This window comes from Schistocerca serialis, chromosome 9, assembly GCF_023864345.2.
Source record: "Schistocerca serialis cubense isolate TAMUIC-IGC-003099 chromosome 9, iqSchSeri2.2, whole genome shotgun sequence".
Lineage (NCBI taxonomy): Eukaryota > Metazoa > Arthropoda > Insecta > Orthoptera > Acrididae > Schistocerca > Schistocerca serialis.
The window spans coordinates 324774490-324802024 of NC_064646.1; the positions used below are offsets into that span (position 1 = coordinate 324774490).

Consider the following 27535-nt stretch of genomic DNA (forward strand, 5'->3'; position numbering starts at 1 on the left):
CGAAAGACTTGCGCCCGGCGAACAGTCTACCCGACGGCAGGCCCTAGTCACACTACGTTTATTTTTATTTGCATAATACTCACGTGTTGATCGAACCTACCAGTAAGAAATCTAGCAGCACACTTCTGAATGACTTCCATGCCTTCCTTTATTCAAGACTCACGGGGAGCTCGCTCTCGAGCAGCAGTCAAGTGTGGGTCACATTAGAGTTCTATAGGCGATCTCCTTTACATATGAGCTACACTTGCCTAGATTCTCCCGATAAACCGAAGTCGACCATTAAACTTCTGTACTAAAGACATTACATGGTCGTTCCATTTCGTGTCGGTTTGCAACGTTACGCACAGGGATTTAATCAATGTGAGTGTGTAAAGCAGCACATCACTAATTTTGTATTCGAATGACAGATGATTATTTTACCACTCGTCTTCATTAACTTACATTTTTCTACATTTAGCGCAAACTGGCATTCATCACATCAAATAGAACTTCTGTCTAAGTCATCCTTATCCTCCTATTATTACTCTACGATGACACTTTCTCAAACATTACAGCGTCATCGTAACAAGTCCGTGTAGCCCATACCAAAGTGTAACAGAAATGTGTGGGGATCTTAAATGGAAAGCCTTGTAACAAAGACAGCGCAGTTCTCACAAAATTCTGTTGGATAAATTTAGACAACCCGTATTCGACGAAGATAATGTGACGATTCTGCAGCCACCTGCGTGTTTCTCACATAGGGATCATAAAAATGAGGCAAGAGGGACTTAGGGAAGTTGAGAGGAATACAGACAGTCACTTTTCTTCTCTCAGAACGCGGATGGCATAGATAGGAAAATTAATGATATTGGTACGATATGCCATCCGCAACGCACTGTAAAGCGGCTTGCAGAGTATAGATGTAGCTGTAAATGATGTACATGTAGATGTTGACAGAACAGGAGAAAACTGTTGGATGGTTGAAGGAAGATTAAGGGAATTTTCCGCAGTTCAGCAGTAGAGATTCTAACTGTGGAGACCGTTGAGGTAGCATTGTGGTGTATCAGGACGGTATGGGCGCCCGCTTTACCACAGGGGGCCAGCCGTGACATGGGCGACAGGTGGGTGGAAGAGAAAAGCGGAACAGAGGAAAATCGGCGGGCAGGGGCAGAAGATGCGGGCAGCGTCGAGCGCGCACCAGGCTGCGGGCTGCCGGGGGCGGAGACCCCCGCGCTACCACGCCCAGTGCAGGCTGCGACGTGGCCAAACATGGACGCGCTAAGCAGCAGGTGAGTGCTCAGTAGGAGTGGACGCTGCTAAAACACGTCGATGTTTTTATCGATGCAATATCGTGACGATGTGTGAGAATATATCGAAAAATATTTTTACGTTTCGAAATCATCGATTGTTATTTACAGCCCAATACGGATATATGTTGGGTAAGACTCGATTTGAAACAGAAACAAACTTTCATAATGATCAAACCTTTTGTTAGAAATAACAAAGAAAGTTACAACAAAAAAATAAGGTTTCAAAAACCATCTCAGTACAATGATGATGATGTCCCATACTCCTCGACAGAGCGTAGGGGACGATGCAGGAGATCCGCACTGCTGTACTAGGAAAAGTCATAGCGGAGGTGGTTTGCCATTGCCTTCCTCCGACCGCAATGGGGATGAATGATGATGATGACACAACAACACCCAGTCATCTTGAGGCAGGTGAAAATCCCTGATTCCGTCGGGAATCGAACCCGGGACCCCGTGTTCTGGAAGCGAGAACGCTACCGCGAGACCACGAGCTGCGGACTCAGTACAATAGAAGCTCATTATAAAGCGGTTGTCGACGGACATGCTTCACCACTGCATTATACAGCGTGTTACAAAACTATGCCGACAGACTTAGAGGGTTTGTAGAGGGCGTCTTGAGGAACAAACTGAGGATACTATTACGTGTCTGGAAAAATCATCCAAGAGTCTCGAATTTACAGGCGCCGAAACCTGGCGCTAGGTCATCCCCTCGGCACTAAAACGTGACTTTTTATACTGACAGATCGTAGGTGGAACATCTCACATTGTAGTCTGTTACTAATTAAGCGCGACTGATTGTCACGATTGCCAGTGGAGAAGATGGAGCCAGCTGCTGCGTGAACAGTCCTATGAATGTCGCTGATGACCTTGCCGTTGGGCGGCTATAAAATCCACCCTATGAATGTGATGCTCTGTTGCCTCGGTGGTTAGCGATTTCGGACATGTGTTTTCATCCGCAGTTTATTTTTCTCCTGAAACCCTCTTAAATCTCCAGTGTTTTTCGTTACATAGGAGAAAAATAAACTGCAGGCTGAAACCTGTGTCCTAAAGCGTCATCCACAACGACAACAGAGCGCCGCATTCATAGGAGACATGTCTACGCAGCGGCTAGTTCCGTCGTCTTCACTGCCGATCGTGATAATCACTCGTCATCACTGAATAACAAACAACATTGCGAGAAGTTCCAGCTACCATCCGTCAGCGTACAAAGTCACGTTTGTCGCCGAAGCGGTGGCTAAGTGGCAGGCGCCGATGCTCTATAGCTTCGTTCTATGACTTTTCCGGGCGCGAGTTCCTATCCTCAATGTATTCCTCAATACTCTCTCTGCAACTCCTCCAAGTTTGTCGGTATCGTTTTGTAACATCCAATGTAGTCGGTCTGCAAACGAAAGAGCAAGTAGCGCTAGTAGTGGGGGAAGTGGCTTGCACCAGACGAACGCCTTACTGGATGACTAAACCAGACTTCCTAGGAGATATGACAGAATTAATGAACGACAGTTTGGTCGAATTTTGTCACATATAGTGGATACTGAAGATTTATTCACAGGAATACACTGAGGTGACAAAAGTCATCGGATAGCGGTATACGCGTATACAGATGACGGTAGTATCGCGTACTCGAGGTATAAAAGGGCAGTGCCTTGTAATTTGCACTCAGCTGAGTCATATGTAAATGTTTCTAGCGCGATTATGACAGCACAACGAAAATTAACAGACTTTCAGTGCGGAATGGTAACTATAGCTTGATGCATACAACATTAAACTTCCGGAATCGCTGGATAATTCAATATTCCGAGATCCATAGTGTCAAAAATGTGCTGAGAATACCAAATTTTAGGCATTATATCTCACCATGAGCAACGCAGCGGCCGAAGGGTTTGACCTTGTGGAAGAGATGTTCTAGGCGCTTCAGTCCGGAACCGCGCGACCGCTACAGTCGCAGGCTCGAATCCTGATTCGGGCATGGATCTGTTTAATGTCCTTAGGTTAGTTAGGTTTAAGTAGTTCTCAGTCTAGGGGACTGATGACCTCAAATGTCAAGTCCCATGGTGCTTAGAGCCATTTGAACGACCAAGAGCAGCGGCGTTTGCGTACAGTTGTCAGTGCCAATAGTCAAGCAACACTGCGAGATATAATGGCAGAAATCCATGCATGGCGCACGATGGACGTATCCATTATGGCATTGCAGCGAAATTTGTCGCTAAGTGGCTATGGCAACAAACGACGAACGCAAGTGTCTTTGCTAACAGTACACCGCCTACAGCGCCTCTCCTGGGCTCGTGACCATGCCGGTTCGATCCTAGACGACTGAAAACCGCGGCCTGGTCAGATAAGTCCCGATTTCAGATGGTAAGAGCCGATGGCAGGGTTCGAGTGTGGCGCAGACTCCACGAAGCCATCGATCTGAGTTGTCAACGAGGCAGTGTGCAAGCTGATTGTTGCCCTGTAACGGTGTGGGCTATGTTCGCATGGAATGGACTGGATCCTCTGGTCCAACAGAACCGATCACTGACTGTATATGGTTATTTTCGGCTAGATGGAGACCATTTGCAGCCATACATCGACTGCATGTTTCCAAACAACGATGAAATTCGCAATGACATCGGAACATAATTGGTTTGAACAGCATTCTGGGCATTTCGAGAGAATAATATGGACGCCCAGATCGCCCGACATGAATCCCATCGAACATTTATTGGACATAATTGAGAAGTCAGATTGTGCACAAAATCTTGCAGAGGCAACACTTCAGCAATTACGCACGGCTGTAGATGCAGCATGGCTCAATATTTATGCAACTGACTTCCAACGACTTGTGGAGTCCATGCGACGTCGAGTTACTGCACTACGCCGGGCAAAAGGAGGCTCGACACGATATTAGGAGCTAATCTATTACGTTTGTCACCTCAGTGTATAGTACCAGGTCACTGTAATATAGTCGATGGAGGTGTTCTGTTGTGAATTCAAACTTAATTAGTTCTTGTCCTGCTATTTACTGTATAAATAATATGCAGCCATCTCAACAATGGAAGATACGACATAGTTGCATGTACCCAGACTGCAGCAACGAATGAAAATTTGTACAGTCTGCATTTCGAGCCCAGTTCCCAAGCGGAGAAAACCTCCGACCCAGACGAGAATCGAACCCTGCTCCCTTCGATTAGCAATGTGCCGTGCTGAATGCACACCTACCGAGGCGGACATCCTACCATATTCAAGCATTTTTAATTCATCTTCGTGCCTTCTAAGAGATTCTAGGCATCTCTTATTAATTTAACAGAAGTATGTTCCGTGATATTCGATGCTACGTATAAGAGCACCTTTTCTCCAGAGTGGGTTTATTTGATTCTGCTAACATGGAATATGGTCTAACGAATTACAAGTCTGATTTCTCTGTCGTGCATGATTCAATCGCAATTCAGTATTCATTTATCCAAAAAAACTTTCTAAGTTTTGGGGTATATATTTTGTTATAAATTAAATATTGTTTATGATCGTATGTGCACACACACACACACACACACACACACACACACACACACACACACACACACATATACACACACCAATGAAGAACAGAAAATTTAACGTCAATATTGCAGTAAATAAATAATTTTTTTGGCTTATCTGCAAGAGAGCTTGTACTAATTGCAGTAGGATTTTCTGCATTGTCTTGTTTCAAGTCTTGTATTTCTCATCTTCTAACACTTCTGCTACTGGAAAAGAAGGAGAAATCTGATAAGGACGACGTTAGGGCTTCACTAAAGAGTGAGAATAATGAAATAACATTTATTTTATGTACAAGACTGTTGTAAATTTGTGTCACAGTTAGTAAACGAAATTTTAAAATCTGATGTCCTTTGTGATTGGAGGTGGAACTTACCATTTTGTCTTCTATCATGTTTGTGAACATTAAAGTTTTTATTTATATATAATATAGACAGAACAAGATGGCTAACACATGGAACATGGAGGAAATACGCGTCTTAGTAGAACGAACATAGAAATTTTAGGCGCGCCCATTTTCATTGACAAACTAATTTGCGCACGAGACACAATCGACAACTGCCGTTGGAGACCGTTGAAGTCGCAAATCATGATGAAACACATTCCGTGTTCTGTACCACGCCGTGTCCACTTGTACAGCAACCATTATGAAAACCATGCCTGGAGTCCTTCACAATGACAAACACATCCTATCTGAGGAGGGCTGGAATCAGTTTCCCAACTAGCAGTGCAGCGCGCAGCGTGCGGTGATTCGCTTAGATTCTGATGTTGTGAATTTCTTGCAAAAAATGATTCAAATGGCCCCCAAACACTATGGGACTTAACATCTGAGGTCATCAGTCCCCTAGACTTAGAACTACTTAAACCTAACTAACCTAAGGCCATCACACACATCCATGCCCGACGCAGGATTCGAACCTGCGACCGTAGCAGCAGCGCGGTTCCGGAATTTCTTGCGTTTGTTATATTAGTCACTAGTTTTGTATTATGTATTATAGTTAACGAATTTAGTGGAAAATAAATACTCCCGGGCGTGTTTGAGCATTGTGTTGCCATTTATTTAAAGGGCGCGCTGAGGACAGGCACGTGTCTCATTGGTAAACTGTCTGTAGGTGCTTCTTGTGTCAGAGCATGGCAGAGAGAGAGTGGCGACTCGCCCGCTCGCTCTCAAGTTTACAGCGAATAGCGTAACTGTGATGCACGGTAAGTAAGCTGTGGAATGACAAGCTTCATACAGAGAAGCTTGGAAAAGCACGTAACGCTATGTTATGATGTACTGTGTGTAGCAGTAACTAGTAACTCGCCCATAGGTCCTCGCAAGCCTATCGGTACCAACCGACCGCCATGTCATCTGCCGTCAATAGCGTCATTGGATGTGGCATGGAGGGGATTGGGTCAGCACACCGCTCTCCAGGTCGTTGTCAGTGTCCTGGAACCGCTAGTACTCGGTCAAGTAGCTCCCCAGTTGGCATCATGAGGCTGAGTGCATCCTGTTCCACTCCTTCCATCAATTAAAAATACCACGTAGTACTGAGGATCGAACCTAGGTCCTCCACATGGCAGTCAGCCATGATGACCACTTTCTTTATTTCGTTCCTCAATATTCTCGTCATTTGGTCTGTACGAACATCATACGACACTCCTCAGGTTCATGTTGAACACTTCACTGAGTTTTTATTTTTATTTATTTATTTTTTATTTTTTATTACAGAGGATAGCCAGCCCTCCGACCGAACACACTGAGTTACCATTCCGGAACAACTGAGCTACGGAGGCGGACAAGATATATTGTGCAGTATTTAAACAACGTCAACTGTGAAATATTAAAAAATTTATCACATACAGCAACTAGATAAACTTTTTACAACAAGAGTTGTGGTTGCAAGCTGTCGATGATAAAGCGCCATTTCATCACAATTATATGAAAGTTATTTACCATTACTTTGGGCAGAATTTTAGGAAATTGTGAAACAGACTCACCATCAGAAGACCATGCTTCTCCTTCAGTGCCGGTTTGTTTAATTTGATGGCGACATTTCCACGTCGGAAACAACCCCCCGGAAGCAATAAAGTCTTTGTTACCAAGTAATTTTGCAGCTTGGGCTTCAATATTAACCCGGAAATCCACCTTCACTTCACTTTATTAAAAACCACTTGTAAAAACATTCGTCAAGTTCACTTCCTTCCCTAGATTCGTCATTTTTATGACAATTTCCACATGACTTTTAACTGTTTTTGCGAAACTTCTAAGTGAACGCTTTTCGTTCATCACTCCCCTGACTGTGACTGTTCCTTGAGATACGCCACACTTAGGTGCTATACTTGTTTTTGTATCACCATTCTCCACACAATCAATGTTTAACTGATCACTCACAGCATATGCTTTCCGTTACCGTGGCATCGTAACAAGTACGCTGAAATCTAAACTTTGAATGATAAGGTATGTTGCGTGGAGTGGATATGTTTATTTCGATTGCTGTCGAGCATTATTGCGTTGTCCCTTTTTGGATTGTGTCACATTCTTAACTGTGGTACGTGTATTCAGGTTTATATGCAGCGTCAGTCCTGATATAACGATAATAACACAAATCCTTATCCCTCTCAGTTACTGTTTTCATGACTTGAAGATTATGTTAGTAAACGATACTATAGAAACGCTACACGCTGACTGTAATAAGATTTTTTCACCGCGTTGTATTCAAATCCTCGTTATATCATACTGTGGTATACCGAACTTTCACCTTATTTTTTTTCTAAGTTTTGTAAAAACAGAAATTGATTCCATATCCTGTCCTTCGACTGATTTCGATTTTGAAATGATATTTAATAATCATTTATGATCTTTCCACATTCCCAACGTATTTATGTTTATTCTTTCGACAAGAGTTGTCAGATAAATTTACATGTTCATCACAATAACTCTCTTCAGATTTATTCTTCTTATAATTAACGATGTACTAATGTACGGTGGTCATCCTCTCAGGTGACAAAAATAATTTTAGTTAAAATAACAAAACAAAAAAGAAAGTAAGTACAATCAGCCGATGTTTCAATTTATAAAAACATCGAATATATCATCGAAGCGTTAACAATAAATCGGTTTAATTCGGAGGAGCGATACTATACACCAAATGTTTTTAATACATCGATGTAAAAGGCTCATCACGGGGGTTGAAATCATGTAGGGACTTCTGGTAACACGATATTGTTTCGCTGCCAGATCACGTGGAACGCTACAAGTTTTTCATTCCACCACATCGTTTTCTTATTGACTGACATTTAGTTTTCCGTGTTTGTTTTCTGGTTTCGTCATATTGTTCGTCTGATTCCGACTGCTCGTATGTACTACACTCTTTAAATTTCGTTGTAAGTATGTTTCTCATATTTTGATTGTGTCCTGCTCGCATCCATAGTACTGGGTCGGTAAATAATTCCATATTTGTTTTTGGTTCATATAAAACAGCCTGCTCTCGTTGCCTGATGTTCTGTGGACTTATGTGTATTTGTTATTGTTTACTAATTTGTTTGTGAACTGCTGGATTTAAATGCACTATAGTATCCTGCTCTTATTCTACTTCGTTTTTGTTTGCATCCGTTTTCCGTAATTTCTCTCATTTGCTGGAGAATCCTGTGTTAACTGATTTTGAAAGTACTGGTATTCAACTTTGTTATATCTTGTCACGGAATCAGTATGTAATTCTGCTTTGAATGGTATTGATTCTTGCCAATGAGTGCTATGCATTTCACAGTGGATTGCAGAGGATGAATGGGAAATGCAGATGAGTAGGTACTGTAGTCTTGGTGACGAGGGCATTCTTCCTTGAAAATGTTGAAAATGCGACAGTAGTCACGCAAAAATTTTCACACGTTGTTAACAGGTACTACAAACAGCATATTTTAGGAGATGTCAATGAAAATTTCTGTGGTCGCCATTAAATGCGAGAGTAAGAAAAACAGATGGGAACAAAAGTAACGTAGAATACGAGCAGTATACTTACAATGCATTTAAATCGAGCTGTTCACACTCGGATTCGCAAGCAGTCCACACAATATCATATGATGAAACCAGCTTCTGTTTTATATATGACAAAAACAAATGTGACATCATTTATCCCACGCAGACTTACGGATTAGAGCAAAAATTAAGCACAATACGAGCAATATATTTACAATGGAATTCAAAGTGTGTGATGCAGATAAGAATGTCGTAATCAGCAACATAGTTTCCGCTTAGTAACAGCCAAACGGTCAAAACTGCAGATTGTGTTTTACAGATAAATGCACTTTATCACCAAACAATCAGAACAACGAAAAAATGGTTCAAATGACTCTGAGCACTATGGGACTCAACATCTGGGGTCATCAGTCCCCTAGAACTTAGAACTACTTAAACCTAACTAACCTAAGGACATCACACACATCCATGCCCGAGGCAGGATTCGAACCTGCGACCGTAGCAGCAGCGCAGTTCCAGACTGAAGCGCCTAGAACCGCTCGTCCACTGCGGCCGGCTGATCAGAACAACCCATGAAGTGTAAACGAAAAATATTATCATCTAGTACTCGTATTTCGCAAAGCAGGAATATATTTTATCGCGCCATATTTTCCCGAATTCGAAGTTAACTGCCAGGACACTTGGATCGCTACCGTCCGTCCCTGCTTCCATATTGTTAACACTTGCACTTCTGTCTGATATTCTGTGTTCTGTGTCGTTCGTTCCTTGTTTTGAAGCAAGGCGTCTGCCCGCTAGCCTCATAGTTAAAGGTCTGCATTACAGCAGTTGTGAATGGGCGCTCCGTCTACAGTTCAAGAACTGCAGCTCCATCTTTAGACGAGCGCAAATAAGCGTAGGCCTCAGGCTTTCTGGGGTATCCTTGAAGATTCAGTAGAAACAACATTCAACATTACCAATGCGGAGCTGCGCGTTATTACATTCTTCAAGCACTATAGACAAATTGAATGCAAATTTTTTGAGCGATACTTTTCTAAAGTTAAAAATCGCAGACTATACCCAGACAAGTGCAACCTTTTGGATAGGCGAAGATAATGTAAGAAAATGACACGTGTGATTTTCTCCTCCACACTTGCCTTATCTGACTTTGTGCTCCGTCTAGCGACCCCGCCGTCGACAGCGCGTTAAACTCGATTTCTTTTTATTTACTTTTTTTTTTTTTTTTTTTTTTTTTTTTTTTTTTTTTTGTGTAGTTGACCAAATCCTCGCTACTTTTCCTCCTGTGATGTAGCCGGCCATTGATCTTTTATTCTCTTTATCTTCAAGATGTTAGCTATTCTGTTGGACAGCCTACCACCTTTAAAAATAACAAGTTGTGGAACACAGGCAAAATATTGGCTGTTCTCGTGAAATAATACATTATTTGTGTGGAATTGTTCTTCCGTAAGGCGCAGTGCTTAAGACACTAGACCCGCGTTCAAGAAGACGGCGGTTCAAATCCCCGTTCGCCCATCCATATTTAGGTTCTCTCTCTGGTTTCCTTAATTCGTTTAAGACAAATATTGAAATATTTCCTTTGAAAAGCTCTTGGTCGATTTCTTTCCCCTGTCCTCCTTCAATCTCAGCTTGTGCCTCTAGTAACTTCGCTGTCGATGGTACTTCAAATACCTGTCTTCCTTGTACACATCTGCATCAGCATCTGATGGTGTGTGGAGGAGGATACTTCTGGTACCATTAGCTGATCTCCCTTTTCCTGTTCAGCTCGCAAATGGCGCATGGCAAGAATGATTGTCGGTAAGCCTCAAATTTCTTGAACTTTCCCGTCGTAGTCATTACGCAAGAGGTATGTGGGGGAAAGTAATGTATCGTCCGACTCTTCCTGGAAAGTACTCTCTCGAAATTTCAATAGCAAATCTCTTCGAGATGCACAGCGCCTTTCTTGTAGCGTCTATCAGTGGAGTTTGTTGAGCATCTTTGGAACACTCTCGGGCCGACCAAACGAGCCCGCGACGAAACGCGCCGCTCTTCGTCGGATCTTCTCTATCTCTTCTGTGTCTTACCTGGTAAGGGTTCCAGACAGATGAAGAATAGTCAAGAATCGGTCGAATAAGCGTGTTGTAATCCACTTCTTTCGTGGATGTGTTACGTTTCCTTAAGCCTGTTCTTGTGGATCTCGAAGTGGCATTTGTTTTATCACTATTTCTTTTATGTGGTCATTCCTCTTAAGGTCTCTCTGGATAGTTACTCCGAGATATTTTACGGTCTATAGGCTCTACTGTTTCCAGCAATTTATCACCAATACTGTAGTAGATTTCTTTTCCTATATATGCGCAATGTGTTAGATGTATTTACTTTCAGAGTCAACTGCCAGAGCCTGCACCGTTTATCAGCCCTCTGTAGGTCGTTCCGCAAATCGACACTGTCTTCTGATGGTACTACTTTATTACAGACAACCGCATCATCTGCGGACAATGTTAAAGAGCTTCCGATGCTTTCCAGTAGATAATTTGTATACAATGTATAAAACAATCGTTTCATCACACTTCCTTGGGGTACACGCCACATTACCTTTACATTAGTCGATTTTGTTCGATTATCGCGGTGTGTTGAGTTCTATCTGCAGGGAAATCTTGAATCCGGTCGCAAATCTGGTCCGATACTCGGTAAGCTCGTTTTTTTTTTTTGCTAAACAGCAGTGCGGGATGGTGCCAAATGCCTTCCTGAAGTCAAGGAACTCGGCATCAACCTGACCGCCGTTGTCTACAGAGCAATGGATGTTACAGAGAAAGAGAGCGAGATGAGTTTCGCAAGATCTCTGTTTGCGAAATCTTTATTGATTTTAATAGAGGAGATTTTCGATCTAGAAAAATGTCGTAATTTCTGTACATAAAACATGTCCCACAATTCTACAACAGATTGACGTCAAATATTATTCCTTATTTTTAATTACGTGTTTCACTGATCACGTATCCTACACTCCGCATAAATTTCTTGGAACAACACGTAACTTGTGATTTATGATTGAGACTTTGTGTAAACGCGTGTACTTACCGAAGAGGTGTAAGCAGAGCGGGCACAATACTCAATAATTAACCGCCTGGAAGGCCTCGTCTTGCGCAGGGAAGAGTTGCAGCCGTTCATACTTTTCGAGTAAGCTGTACGTCAGCCGTGGACTGGCGGGCATCTACGTCGTCGCCTAGCGTCTCCCCTCGTACCGTAATCACTGGGCGATCAGCGGCAAGGCCGCGCGCTGCGGCGGTCATTAAGGATGATGTGGTAACTCTGGGCGCCCACCGCTGCACCTATACCTCCTGTGGATGCCCGAGGGACGGTTCTGCGGTGTAAATTACAAGCATCTGGAACTGATGCTATCTGAGACTGTCTACCAATGCTCTACATCCTAATGTGCACTCCGCAAGTCACCTCACGATGAATGACGGAATGTATTTGTGGTATCAGTGTATCCTTCCCCCTCTCTCGTCCATTCACGAATGGCGGGAGGGAAGAATGATTCTCTGTGAAACTTCGTATTACATCTAAATTCTTTGATTTTTCTCGTTGTGATCTTTACAGGAGATGTAGGAGGGGCATTCAATAAGTAATGCAACATTTTTTTTCTGACAGCAGGTTGGTTTTATTCAGGATTCCAGAACAAGATATTATTTCCCACTCTTTAGGCTACAAAATCCTATTTTTTAACAATATCTCTGTTCAATGCGGCGGATTTGCGCCACTTTACTGAGAGGGCGTTTATACCCGCATGATACCACACTACTGGTCGATGTCGGAGGCAACGTCTTGCTGCATCAGTAACCTCCCAAATCATGAACGTACTGCTTTCCGCGGGGTGCGTCCTACATTGGGCCAGACAGAAGGAAGTTAGAAGGTGCGAGATCCGTGCTGTTGGGTGTATCAGGAGGAACAGTTTAATGAAAGTTTGTGAGCTACTCTTGCGTGTGCGGACTTGTGTGAGGCTTTGAGTTGTCATGGCCAAGGAGAAAGTCGTTTGCATTTTTGTGGAGATGACCACGCTGAAGTCGTTTCTTTAATTTGCAGCACCATGTACTTCAGAGTTGATTGTTCACCATGAGGGAGGGCATCAAACAGAATAAACCCTCCAAACTGTAGCGCCTAGAACCGCACGGCCACTCCGGCCGGCAAACAAGAACTGTAGTAACAGGTCTATCCTAATGGCAAGTTGGAGGTATTTCTACAACACGACACAATAACAAGCTTTCTTATCTGTTATGTCTTTAACAAACAAACTTTGAAGACACAACAACTTGAGTTCCAATAACCAACGCCCATCGCTGTTTTGCTGAGCTGAAGCGCCTAGAACCGCTCGGCCACAACAGATGGCCCACTTTTACATCTGTCGATTTTGTTGCTTTAAGGACACCAGAAGAAGGATGAAATTCGCCCGTGGTCTACGAATGCCGGTATGGTAGTTCAGAATATTCGGCCAGAGGACTGCCTGCCATCTGTAATAAAAAAAAAACTGAGTGAACTATTCAACGCCGAAACTGAATGGGTGCTATGTGATGTCCACGCAGACCAAATGCCAAGAACAACGATGAAAAAAAATTAAAAATGGGTTAGCGTTTTCGAGTAGTAATCAGAACATCTTGGGTCCCGGGTTCGAACCCAGCCACTGTTTATATTTTAATAAAAGTCATCAACAATGGCGGGCAAAGACTTCCAGCCTAAGCAGTCGCCTTCGTTCTGCCAGCGGCATTGTCAAAGAGGGCGCACGAGCACACAGAGTTTCCGGCACTTTCTTGCCATTGGGAAGGGAAACTACCCCTGAAAGGTGGAGAATCAGCAATGGTCAACGGCATGAGGAAGCAGTAGGCAATGCATTAAGGACACATAAAGTGTATCCACGGGACATGTGACCTGTAATTGAGAAAGTGTCATGATGATCTCTCCATTGGCTGAAGATTCCCGATTAGTCCTCCATTCGGATCTCCGGGGGAAGGGGATGCCAAAGGGAGACGAACATGAGAAGAAAAAGACATAATAACAGAATAACCAACGATGGGATAACATTCTACGAGTTGGAGATTGGTATGTCAGAAGTGAATATTTGAAAAGTGAATGCGAAGGTCCAGTCTGGATACAGTGGGGACCAATGAAGTGTGATGGAAAGAAGATAAGGATTTCTGATTAGACAAATACAGAGTAAAACCAACAGCAGCAGAAAATAGCGTGACTGGAGAAGGATTCGTTGTGAATAGGAAAGTAGGACAGAGAGTGAGCTACCGTGAACAGTTTGGTGATACGGTTGTTCTCGTCACTTTCGGCAGCAAATCAAAGCCGAAAACACGGCAACGTCGCATGCAGAAGATGAAGAAATAGAGAATACGGAGTGGATAAATTGAGTATGTAATGAAAGATAAAAATGCAATAATGATGGGGGACTGGAACGTGGTTGTGGGGAAAGGAATAGAAAAAAGGGTTATGGGAAAATATGGATTTGACAATAGGAACGAGAGAGGAAAAAACCCAACTGAGTTCTGAAATAAATTTCAGAGGGCAATAACGAATATTCTGTTCGCGAATCACACTACTGGAGTACATTATAGTGAGAGAGATTCCGAAGTCAGATATTGGATTGTAAGGCGTACCTAGGAGCAGACATCGACTAAGATCACAGTTTAGTAATAGATAGAAGTTTAAAGGAATCGTTTAGAAGAACCATTGTGTAAGGAAGTGGGATGCTGCTGAGGTACTGGGAGATGATGAGACGCATTTGAAGTTCGCTGAGGATGTTGGTACTGCGGTAAGAAGTACCAGAACCGGCAGTTCAGTTGGAGAAGCGTGGGCGTCTCTAACAAAGCAATTGAAGATATTAGACACTTAAACATAAGTACTAGTTAATTACGCAGCGGTAAGAAGTACCAGAGCCGGCAGTTCAGTTGGAGAAGCGTGGGCGTCTCTAACAAAGCAATTGCAGATATTAGACACTTAAACATAAGTACTAGTTAATTACGCAGAACCCTTGGGTAACAGAATAAATACTTCAGTTGATTGAGGAAAGTAGGAGGCGCAAAAATGTTATGAGAGAGACACTAATAGCCGGCCGGGGTGGCCGAGCGGTTCTAGGCGCTACAGTCTGGAACTGCGTGACCTCTACGGTCGCAGGTTCGAATCCTGCCTCGGGCATGGATGTATGTGATGTCCTTAGGTTAGTTGGGTTTAAGTAGTTCTGAATTCTAGGGGCTGATGACCAGAAGTTAAGTCTCATAGTGCTCAGAGCCATTTTAGCCAGAGACACGAAAACAGCAATATAAATCCCTATGGAATGAAATAAACTGCGGAATAGCCAGGACGAAATAGTTGCAGGAAAGATGAGAAGAAATTGAAAATCAATAATCATCTAAAGGACTGACGCAGCATATGGAAAAGTCAAAGAGCTTTCAGTGAAATTAAAAACAAGGGTGATAATGCAATGGGAATTTCACTCTTAAACGCAAATGAGAGAGTGGGCAGATGGACATAGTACTTTGAAGGTCTATTTGTGGGGCAGGACTTGTCTGCTGACGTGATAAAAGAAGAAATTGTAGTCGATATGGAAGATGTAGGGGATCCAGTATTAGAGTTAGGATTTAAAAGCAGTCGAGAAGATCTGAGATCAAATAAGGCAGAATGGATAAACAACATTTCATCGGGATTTTTAAAATCACTGGAGTAAGTGGCAACCAAACGACTATTTAAGTTGGTGAGTATGAGACTGGCGGATACTCGGGGAAATCTCATCCACACAAGTTCGAAAATAGCAAGGGCAGGTAAGTGCGAGAACTGTTGCACAATCAGCTTAGTAGCTCAAGTTAGTGACAAGGATAATATACAGAAAAACGGGAAAGAAAACTGAGACCACGATCGGTTTGGCTTTAGGAATGGTAAAGGCACCAGAGAGGCAGTTCTGACATTGTGAATGATAATGGAAGCAAGACTGAAGAAAAATCGAGACACGTTCGTTGGTAATGTGTTCTGGAAACAGCGTTCGACAATGTAAAACGGTGCAAGATCGAAACTGGGAGAAAATAAGAGTGAACTATAGACGGGTAATATACAATATGGAGGACGAAGAACAAAGTGCTGGGATTGAAAAGGGTGTAAGACAGGGATGCAGTATTTCGCCTGTACTGTTCAGTCTATAAGTCGAAGAAATAATGACGAAAATAAAAGTTCGAGAGTAGGATTGAAATTCAAGATGAAAGGATGTCAGTGATAAGATTTGCTGATGACATTACCATCCTCAGTGAAGGTGAAGAAGAATTACATGACCTGCTGAATGGAGTGAACAGTCCAATTAGTACAGAATATGGACTGAGAGTAAACCGAAAAAATACAAAAATAATGAGAACTAGCTGAAATGAATTAGTGATCACCAAGTAGGCGAAGTTAAGAAATTCTGCTACCTTGGAAGCAAAATAACCCATGACGAATGAAGCACGTAGGACATAAAAAGCAGACTAGACAGGCGATGAGGGCATTCCTGGCCAAGAGGAGTCTATTTATATCAAACATAGCCCGTAATTTGAGGAAGAAATTTCTGAGAATGTATGTGTGTTGGTGAATCATTAATAGTGGGAAAACCGGAACAGAGTGGAATCCAACCGTTATGTCGAAAATTAGATGAACTGCTAAGATAAGCAAAGAGGAGGTTCTCTGTAGAATCGTCGAAGAAAGAAACAAACGGAAAACACTGACAAAACGAAGGCGTAGAATGGTAAGACGTATGTTAAGACATCAGGGAATAGTCTGCGTGGTGCTAAAGGGATCTGTAGAGCGTACAAGCTCTAGCAGGAGACACAGATTGGAATACATCCAACAAATAACTGAAGGCGATGGGTGCAACTGCTACTTTGAGATGAAGAGATTAGAGCGGGAAAAAGGACTCCTACGTTTCGAGCTGTACCTGCAAGGAAATATTGAGTCCATTCACAAATCTGGTCCGATACTCGATAAGATCCTATTTTTTTCACCGAACGGCAGTGGTGGACAGTGTCAAATGCCTTCCTGAAGTCAAGCAACATGGCATCAACCTGAGTGCCGTTGTCTACAGTAGTATGGATATCTCATGGAGAAATAGAGGGAGCTGGTTTTCGCAAGATTTCTTTTTATAGAGATTTTCGTTCTTCAAAACCATCATAATGCGTGAGCATAAAGCCTGTTCCAAAATTCTACATATATTGACGTCAGCGATACAGGCCCATAATCATGCACTTCTTTCCGACTGTCCTTGAAAACGGGAATGACCTGCGTTTTTTCTAGTCTCTAGGACCCTTCGTTATCCGGCGACTCACAATAAATTACTGCTGCAAGTTCTTCCGCCTAATGTTTGCAGAGTCACACGGGTATCTTATCTGGTCCAACCGAACGCCTTTCCACTGTTGACCAGTATCAGCTCATTCTTCCCACGATGTCTTGTCTCAATATCTGCTGTTTCGGTGTTCGTGCGATGGCGTAAAGGACGAAACGTCTTATGATCTTCTGTAATAAAAAGGAAAAAAAATTGAAGCATGAATTCAGTTTTCGGCCTTCTCTTCGTCATCTTTCGCGTTGGTACCAGTATGGTGACTGAGCGACTGAACAGATGAACTCGATCCACTTACTGACTTAACGTAGGACACAAACTTCTTAGGATTTTGGGTTTGGTTTGTTAGCAAGTTATTGCCTTCGAATTGAATATATTTCCCATTGGTCTACCGACAGCCACACCAGCAGAGGCCCCCCGATCTTTCGGACAAGACCTCCCGGTAAACAGATCGGGTGCACACTGGCCTTTTTTGCTGAACTGCTCTTTATTTCTCCGAGATGCTACTTACCTAGTTCATCAGAATAGAAGAAGAGGGTCGCTGTTCGGTGGGGAGTGTGCAGGCTGAAGGTGAGAGCTGATGCTGGGTGGAACGACGGTAGGGCTATGGGAATAGTGGTGTGGGATTTGGATCTTGACTCATGGAGAGGCTATGGACGGTATTGTGAGTATATGTTAGAGAGGAATTCTGAACCAAGTCACCTTAGAGATGAACGTTAGTATATGCTTGTCGGGCTAAAGGATTAATACAGGAACAGCAATCGTTCATGGTTTGACAGATAGAGGAGGAAATTCGATTTGCTGATACAGATGAAAGTACGAGACGATAAATGGATGTGCGCAATGAAGAAAAGTGTACGGAATTCCCAAACGTACCGGGAGTAGTAGAATTTAAAAAATAAGTCAGTCATCAATCCGAAGATTGTTTTGAACGCTACAGTGCTTTCAAGGCCATGGTGCTGATGGAGGTGGTATGCCGTTCCTTTCCTCTGACCTACGATGTGACTTATCTACAGATTAACCTGGGTTCCGAACCACAGTGCAAGTTGGAATTTTTCATATCAACAAACACTGCGAGAGGTGAAAGACGTTGTAAATGGCTGATAAAAATAAAAATCCTCTTATTGACCGGGGATCGAATCCGGGACCTTAGGTACTTCACCACTTTTTCTGTTTTTCGTTCTTATCTGTCTATTTCTCCGCCATTTTTGGTTAGTAAAATGGCTCTAAGCACTATGGGATTTGATATCTGAGGTCACCAGTCCCCTAGAATTAGAACTACATAAAACCTAACTAACCTAAGGACATCACACACATCCATGCCAGAAGCACGATTCGAACCTACGATCGTAGCAGCAGCGCGGTTCCGGACTGAAGCGCCTAGAACCGCTCGGACACTGCGGCCGGCTTTTGGTTAGCAGTTCTACGTGGATGTCACTGGACAACACTTTCATTCCACAGATTTTAACTTCAGTCACTTTTTTATTACAGAAGGGGACCAGTTCCCTGAATGAACACGCTGACTACCGTGTCGGCTTGACACTGAGCCACCGAGAAATTAGGAGATATGAATGTCCAAGACACGTTGCTGGAGAATAACATGTTTAATAAAAGATTTCTAAGCGTGAAGACAATCGAAAGGGAATAATTAGGAACTCTTACCAAGTAGTATTTGATGTTTCAGCAGAGTAGTTATATCTCATCCTGGGAGTTCTGGACACCAGCTTCCCATTGCAGGCTCACATTATACGTACGTCACGGGATTGTTGCAGACAGGCAGCCATTTGTAAAGGCTGAAACGCTGGTTGCGCCACAAATGTGATAAACCTTAAGTGGCCTTAAGTGGGCATTTGCTTCCACGCGGTGTGCTGGGGAGTGCGTGGCCATTTTTGCTTCAGTGGTATATATGTAGCTGGCTGCAGCGGCAGTGGCGTATTTCTTACAAAACGGAAGTGAGGCACCGGGTTAATAAATTTCATGAACGATCGGTCAGTAAGCTTTTATAGAAAAGGCGACAGCCCAACGGAGTTTGTTTAGTAGCAGAGGAGCCGAAAGAGCAAATTAATTATTAAAATAAAAACTTTGTAACGTAACACCATTTTTAAAATGGACTAAAAATATAAATTAATTTCTCCTAGCCCCATACAGATTCCTAACCTCAAATAGATACTCCTAAAAAATTATGCTTGTCAATTTTTAATAGGTGAACGTAACTTTAAAAACGTAAAATTTGAAGTGAAAAACGAAGCATGCGATAAATAGTTGATGCGTGAATAGTTCACCTAAGTCAATAACAATTTTATTGCATTGCGAATGATGTGAACTGTTGTGTTTTTTTTTCTCAACGACAACTGCTCTCCATACTATTACCTACTGCATGCGCCCCATCTTTTTCTTTTTAAATTTTACAAGTGTTGTCATAGCTATTAAAAATAGACAAGCGCAGTACTATCTATGTGGCATCAGGAATCAGTATTGCGCTACAATAAATTATTTTACACTTTTTAGTCTGCTTTAAAAATGTGTTGCATTAAATAGTTTTTTATTCAAATAATTAATTTCTGCTTTTTAGTCTTGCGTGTACAACATTTTTCAATCGATTTCAAACCTGTGCTGAGATTACAATAGAGACCTTTCGTAAATTTCAGATTTGTTTCAGTTGTTCTTCATCTGAGTCAGTCAATATACTGCTTCCTCCCACGTACACCTCGTGAAAAGACCTTGAAGATAAAAATTAGATTCGAGCTCATACGGAGACTTACCAGCAATTTTTCTCATCGCTAAACATTCGCGAATGGAACCTTTGCAGTCGTACATAAAGTACCCTTCGTCACACAACACACAAGAAAGCGAGTCTGCATTGTACTGCCATACTGCTCTGAACTACGTTGAAAGTTTCAAGCCTCTAGCTAACTGGGAAGTTAGTTTGAAATGAATTCCAAAATTTGTACAGAACAGACAGATAGACAGAAAAACAAAGTACCTTCCACCGCACACTAGATTAGAAAGCGAGCTGATATCGAACTGAAAGTTTCAAGTCTCTAGCTCATCCAGAAGTTATTTTAAATTCAGTTACCAAATCTGTACCGAACAGACAAGTAGACAATGAAGCAACATAATAAAAACGTGTTAAAAAGCCAAAAGGGCATTGAATATCGTGTATTTTTGGTGTACATTGTCTGTAGCTGTTGCTGCTTCGTGAGGTTTAAGCAATAAATACTATAGTTTTATTGCTGTATTAGTCGACCACAATATTGTTGCACCTGAGAATGAGGGACCTTCGGTCGGCTTATCGTGAATTTTGTCGTGATATTTCGTGCATACACGCTGATCCACTTGCTAGTATATGCACAACTATCTTGAAATCATTCACAATGCGAAGCGTTTTCCTCAGTCACCACTGTACTTGTTTACATCTTCATCTACATGAATACTCTGCAAATCACATATAAGTGCTTGGCAGAGGGTTCATCGAACCACCTTCACAATTCTCTATTATTCCAATCTCGTATAGGGCGCGGAAAGAACGAACACCTATATCTTTCCGTACGAGCTCTGATTTCCCTTATTTTATCGAGGTGATCGTCTCTCTCTATGTAGTACGGTGTCAACAAAATATTTTCGCATTCGGAGGAAGAAGTTGGTGATTGGAATTTCGTGAGAAGTTCCGTCGCAACGAAAAACGCCCTTCTTTTAATGATGTTTCGCCCAAATCCTGTATCATTTCTGTGACACTCTCTCCCATATTTCGCTATAACACAAAACGTGCTGCCCTTCTTTGAACTTCTTCGATGTACTCCGTCGGTTCTATTTGGTAAGGATCCCACACCGCGCAGCAGTATTCTAAAAGAGGATGGACAAGCGTAGTGTAGCAGTCTCCTTAGTAGATCTGTTACATTTTCTAAGTGTCCTGCCAATAAAACACAGTCTTTGGTTAGCCTTCCCCACAGCATTTTCTATGTGTTTCTTCGAATTTAAGTTGTTCGTAATTGTAATACCTTGGTATTTAGTTGAATTTACGGCTTTTAGATTAGATTGATTTATCGTGTAACCGAAGTTTAACGAATTCCTTTTAGCACTCATGTGGATGACCTCACACTTTTAGTTATTTAGGGTCAACTGCCAATTTTTGCACCATTCAGATATCTTTTATAAATCGTTTTGCAATTTGTTTTGATCTTCTGATAACTTTATTAGTCGATAAACGACAGCTTCATTTGCAAACAACCTACGACGGCTGCTCAGATTGTCTCCCAAATAGTTTATATAGATAAGGAACAGCAAAGGGCCTATAACACTACCTTGTGGAACGCCAGAAATAACTTCTGTTTCACTCGATGACTTGCCGTCAGTTACTACGAACTGTGACTTCTCTGACAGGAAATCATAAATCCAGTCACATAACTGAGACGACATTCTATAAGCACGAAATTGACTACAAGATGCTTGTGTGGTACAGTGTCAAAAGCCTTTCGGAAACCCAGAAATACGGAATCGATCTGAAATCCCTTGTCAATAGCACTCAACAATTAATGAGAGTAAAGAGTTAGTTAGGTTTCACAGGAACGATGTTTTCTAAACCCATGTTGACTGTGTGTCAACAGACAGTTTTCTTCGAGGTAATTCATAATGTTTGAACACAATATATGTTCCAAAATCTTGCTACATATCGACCTTAACGATATGGGCCTGTAATTTAGTGGATTACTCCTACTACCTTACTTGAATATTGGTGTGACCTGTGCAACTTACCAGTCTACTATAACGCCACCACGTATTTCCGATTATGGCCACGTGAGACCAAGTGCAACAATATATCGCGGTCGGGTTGTTGTTGTTGTTGTTGTTGTTGTAGTCGCTGTGGTCTCCACCCGAAGACTGATGCAGCTCTCCACACTAATCTCTCTGTTCAAGCCTCTACAGATCTGAATAACTGAACCTGCTTACTGTAGGGTAAAGTGCTTATATTTCGGGTGGATGCCTAATTCCGGGGAGCTGAATATCTTCCTTGCTTGGTACTACACTCCGTAACTCGCTCCGACAAGCAGTAGCGAAGGTCATTCTGCTACGCCATTGTGAGTTTGGTGTCTGTGTTGTTAACGTTTCGTTCTCCACAGGTATTTTTGCATTTTTGTCAAGATAAAAATTTTCTACAGAGCCTAGTTGGAACTTTCACTCAAGCCAGGTAAGAAGTACTTTCAAAATATAGGGGTTGTCCGGAAAGTAAGGAACGATCGGTCGCAAAATGGAAACCACAGTGAAAATCAAAACTGTTTTCTTTTGCACATTTAGCTACACCTTACAGGTACTTCTCTACATAGTCGCCGCTCTGACTTAGACATTTGTCGGAGCGTTATACCAAATTTCCAACACCATCGTCATAGAAAGCAGCCGACTGTGCTTTCCGATAATTCTCTGCACTGGTCTATAGCGCGTAGCCTGCGCCCAAGTGATGTCTTCGTATGCAGCATTTCATATGAACAGAGATGGTACTCAGGACGAGCCAATTAGGGCTGTGTTGTGGGTGATCGAACACTTCCCATCGAAAAGGCTGCAAGAGCATCTTCACTGCCCCTGCAGAGTGCGGCTGAGAATTGCCATGAAGAAGGAAGTGCGTGGCAGTTGTGTTAGGTGGGCTGCATTCATTCAGGAGAAGCGTCTCATCGGGCACTCCTACTTGGCGGGAGACATTATTGTTCTAGGCACCTTTACTCGCTCACAGCTAAAAAGAGCGCCTTGATGCGATCGACGGGCATACTAGAGACACTACCTATAGGCTCGTCGGATTTTCACAGTGGTTACTATCTCGCGAGCGATCGTTCCTCACTTTCCGAATAGCCCACGTATTTCACATGAGACAGTAGTTTCAATCATGTTCTTTCTTATCTAATTAACAAAAGTATCGTCCAGCGCTCGCTTAGTGGTTAGGTTGTGCCTAAATACAAGCAACCGATGGTCCCTAATTCCGGGTAGTGAGAGGCTGCACTATTTCGTGTACCCGAAATTTAGTGTGAGTTTATACAAACAAATGTTCCGAACTTTATTCCAGATTCCACCTTTGTTGCGTTTAAGAGACAAAGACGGTGGGCCATTGATGGGTTGTGCATATTACAGAGCTGAAACAGTAGAAATGCTGCAAATGCTTTCGAAGAATGTGGGATCTATCGTTATGACCCTCTGACTTTTCATCTGACTTTTCCTTACCGACGCCTAAATCTCTCTAAAAAAATTTTACCCTTTTCATTACCAAACTGCTTATTCCTTGACATCTCAGGTCGTGTAAAAAATTTTTTTTTTCTCCTATGATCGGACCGCTGGCCAACAGATGTCGAAGTATGTTTGGAAACTGTTTTTCCTCGCTAAAGCAGTCTGACTGCCATCGTTGATCAAACGGATTACCAGATGTTGTTTCGGGGTAGCTACTGTCCATGTTGGCCGGCGCAACTAAAGACGCGAGAAGAGGAGGAAGCACCAACTTTCAGCATTTCTTCGCAACAGAAGAGGATTGTTTAGAATAGGCTGTGAAGGGGAATGAAACCTGCCAGGATCAAAGCACTCAATGAAATACCATCACGCGAAAACACATTTCAAATATACTGATGAGACAAATCATTATGACCACCCGCTTAATAGCTTGTTTGTACGTTTTTGGAAGGAAATGCATCACTGATTCTGTACATCAGGAATCCGACAGTTTGTTGGTAGGTATGTGGAGGTTCAAAATGGTTCAAATGGCTCTGACCACTGTGGAACTTAACTTCTGAGGTTATCAGTGCTCTAGAACTTAGAACTACTTAAACCTAACTAACCTAAGGACACCACACACATCCATGCCCGAGGCAGGATTCGAACCTGCGACCGTAGCGGTCGTGCGGTTCCAGACTGTAGCGCCTAGAACCGCTCGGTCACCCCGGCCGGCTATGTGGAGGCGTATGGCATTATATGTCCAGGTACAGGTCATGTAATTCGCGAAAACAAAGGGCCAGTGATTTGCGACCCCGGTGATGGCACCCGATAGCGACCCAGATGGGTTCCATAGAATTTACATCAGGCTAATTTTTTCACCAATACATCAACATGATTTCACTATAATGTTCCTCAAACTGCTGTACAATGATTCTGACTCCGAGACACGGACAATTATACTGCTGAAAAATGACATCGCTGTAAAGGAAGAGATAAAGCATGACGGGGTGCAGGTGGTTCGCAACTGTCAGCGTCTCTTCTATTACTGTCACAGGTCCCATACAAGCGCAGGAGAATGTCTCCGACAGCATAATACTACTCCCACCAGCCTCTGTCTGTGGCGCTTTGCGCGATTCGAGCCGCCGTTCACATCGATGACGGCATTTGTGGAGCCAACCACCAACTTGTTGTTATCCTGAGACTGGTTTGATGCAGCTCTCCATGCTACTCTATCCTGTGCAACCTTCTTCATCTCCCAGTACCTACTGCAACCTACATCCTTCTGAATCTGCTTCATGTATTCATCTCTTGGTCTCCCTATACGATTTTTACCCTCCACGCTGCCCTCCAATGCTAAATTTGTGATCCCTTGATGCCTCAGAACATGTCCTACCAACCAGTCCCTTCTTCTTGTCAAGTTGTGCCACAAATTCCTCTTCTTCCCAATCCTCTTCAATACCCCCTCATTAGTTATGTGATCTGTCCATCTAATCTTCAGCATTCTTCTGTAGCACCACATTTCGAAAGCTTCTATTCTCTTCTTGTTCAAACTATTTGTCGTCCGTGTTTCACTTCCATACATGGCCACACTCCATACAAATACTTTCAGAAATGACTTCCTGACACTTAAATCTATACTTGATGTTAACAAATTCCTCTTCTTCAGAAACGCTTTCCTTGCCATTGCCAGTCTACATTTTATATCTTCTCTACTTCGACCATCATCAGTTATTTTGCTCCCCACACAGCAAAACGCATTTACTACTGTAAGCGTCTCATTTCCTAATTCCCTCAACATCGCTCGACTTAATTCGACTACATTCCATGATCCTCGTTTTGCTTTTGTTGATGTTCATCTTATATCTTCCTTTCAAGACACTGCCCATTCCGTTCAATTGCTCTTCCAAGTCCTTTGTCTCTGACAGAATTACAATGTCATCGCCGAACCTCAAAGTTTTTATTTCTTCTCCATGGATTTTAATACCTACTCCGAATTTTTCTTTTGTTTCCTTTACTGCTTGCTCAATATACAGATTGAATAACATCGGGGAGAGGCTACAACCCTGTCTCACTCCCTTCCCAACCACTGCTTCCCTTTCATGCCCCTCGACTCTTATAACTGCCATCTGGTTTCTGTACAAATTGTAAATAGCCTTTCGCTCCCTGTATTTTACCCCTGCCACCTTTAGGATTTGAGAGAGAGTATTCCAGTCAACATTGTCAAAAGCTTTCTCTAAGTCTTCAAATGGTAGAAACGTAGGTTTGCCTTTCCTTAATCTTTCTTCTAAGATAAGGCGTAAGGTCAGTATTGCCCCACGTGTAGCAAAAATGTAATTCCCCTGAAGAGCCTAGACGTTTCCGTTGATCCACGGTCGAATCCCGACAATCCCGTGCCCACTGCAATCGTAATTGACGACGTCGTTGGGTGAAGATGTGAACACGGTGGGGTGGTCTGCTGTGGAGCTCCGTGTTCAACCATGTTCCAAGGACAGTGTACTCTGAAACACTTGTGCGTGCACCAGCATTGTGCTCTTTCGGCAGGGATGCAACAGATCACCATCTGTCCTGCTTTACAGATCAGACAAGCCTCTGAACCCCAAGTTCGGTGAACACTCGTGGACGTCCAACCATTTGGTGCCAAGTGGTAGTTTTACTATCCTTCTACCTCTTTCCGTAGATGCTCTCGATAGCAGCACGTGACAATTCGACCAGCTTCGCCGTTTTCAAGATACTCGTTCACAGGCTTTGCGTAATAATGATCTACCCATTATCAAAGTCGCTTATTTCAATGGATTTCCCCATTTGCAGCCCATGTCTTCATTAGAGTGCCCCTGTTGTGTGGGCAGGCGAGCCAACACCGTGTTACTAGTGGAGGCCGAAATGCACGCGTTTTAGCTCACGCAGGCTGGCATCAAGAGGGAAGGACTATACTGGCGTGAGGTCTGGAACATGACAAGGAATTAGAATTCAGAAAGCGGACGTAATTAGTTTGATACTTAACTTTAATCCATTAATGTTGAACGTTGCTCTTGACGGTACATGATTCACAACATTATCTGTTCAGAATACATTCTTGTAACTGAATATGGCGCCTTGCTAGGTCGTAGCAAATGATGTAGCTGAAGGCTATGCTAAACTGTCGTCTCTGCAAATGAGAGCGTATATAGACAGTGAACCATCGCTAGCAAAGTCGGCTGTACAACTGGGGCGAGTGCTAGGGAGTCTCTTTAGACTAGACCTGCCGTGTGGCGGCGCTCGGTCTGCAATCACTGATAGTGCCGACACGCGGGTCCGACGTATACTAGCGGACCGCGGCTACCACCTAGCAAGATTTAATATTCATTTCTATAATGTAGGAAAGTATTTCACAGTTCTAAAACCCGCATCCGACTCATTGTCCTTATACTTAGTCGCTGACCATAAATTTTAGCTCAGAGTGACACCAGTTTAAGTAACCTAATGTAGCGAAGACTGTTTACCAGTGCTCTTTTTCACCGGAAAATATGCAATTCACTCATTGGGCTCCAATAGTACACTGTAACAGTAATTTCTGTGTGTATGCAATGCATGCGGATTGTGGAATTTAGTGGTGCTCTCTTGTGGGAAACTGTAATCGTTATGGAAGATAATACACCTGAATGTTTGACACTACTGGTAGGCGAAAACGCTGCATATTAACCAAACCATACGCCTCCTCTTCGTATCCTGCTGTGACATGAGCAGGGGATTCTCCTCACATACCGCTACAGAGCTGTTCCTAGCACAGCTTAGAATTGGCAAAACCGTCACAAACATTTGGCAACACTGTGACAGTTCAATCACGTCCACGTATGGTACTGAATTGACTCGCTAAATTCGCTTGATATTTCCTTTCCATTTGAATGACTCGTGCCATATAATCCTCACGTAAACTAAGACGCCGAGACTGAAAATTCAAGTTTTTCGCTGAAGAAATGCTGTTCTTGACATAAGTGACAACTTTTATTATCTTTCACTGTGTGTTACGAGGCTGAGCGACCAATACCATGATGAGAGTGGAGTGCTCGCAGCAGTGTGTCTGTAGGAACGTGGTACAGCCCGCGTCTCGTGTCGCAATGGCTCAATGAATCGTCAGTTCTAACCGTGGCAGGAGCCAGCGTGTGCGAGCTTTTTTTCTGATTTATTTTATGGAGCTACGAATTTCCAGAAAAAAATTCTGTACCGAAATCGGAAGAAAAACCTTTACACTTCAAGTCCTCTTGGTAGCTCGACCCAGTAAGTTGTGTTAATGGTCATAGA

The 27535-nt window shown here is 42.8% G+C and overlaps 1 protein-coding gene across 1 annotated transcript in view; it reads left to right on the forward strand.

Moving 5' to 3' along the window:
• The first annotated feature begins 1191 nt into the window (after positions 1–1191).
• Positions 1192–27535, forward strand: part of LOC126418987 (mucin-7-like) — a 159672-nt gene continuing 133328 nt past the window's right edge. Inside the window, exon 1 of the mRNA XM_050086033.1 lies at positions 1192–1268. Within this exon, the coding sequence (XP_049941990.1) occupies positions 1249–1268 (20 nt within the window). The 5' untranslated portion in view covers positions 1192–1248. The remainder of the gene's footprint in view (positions 1269–27535) is intronic.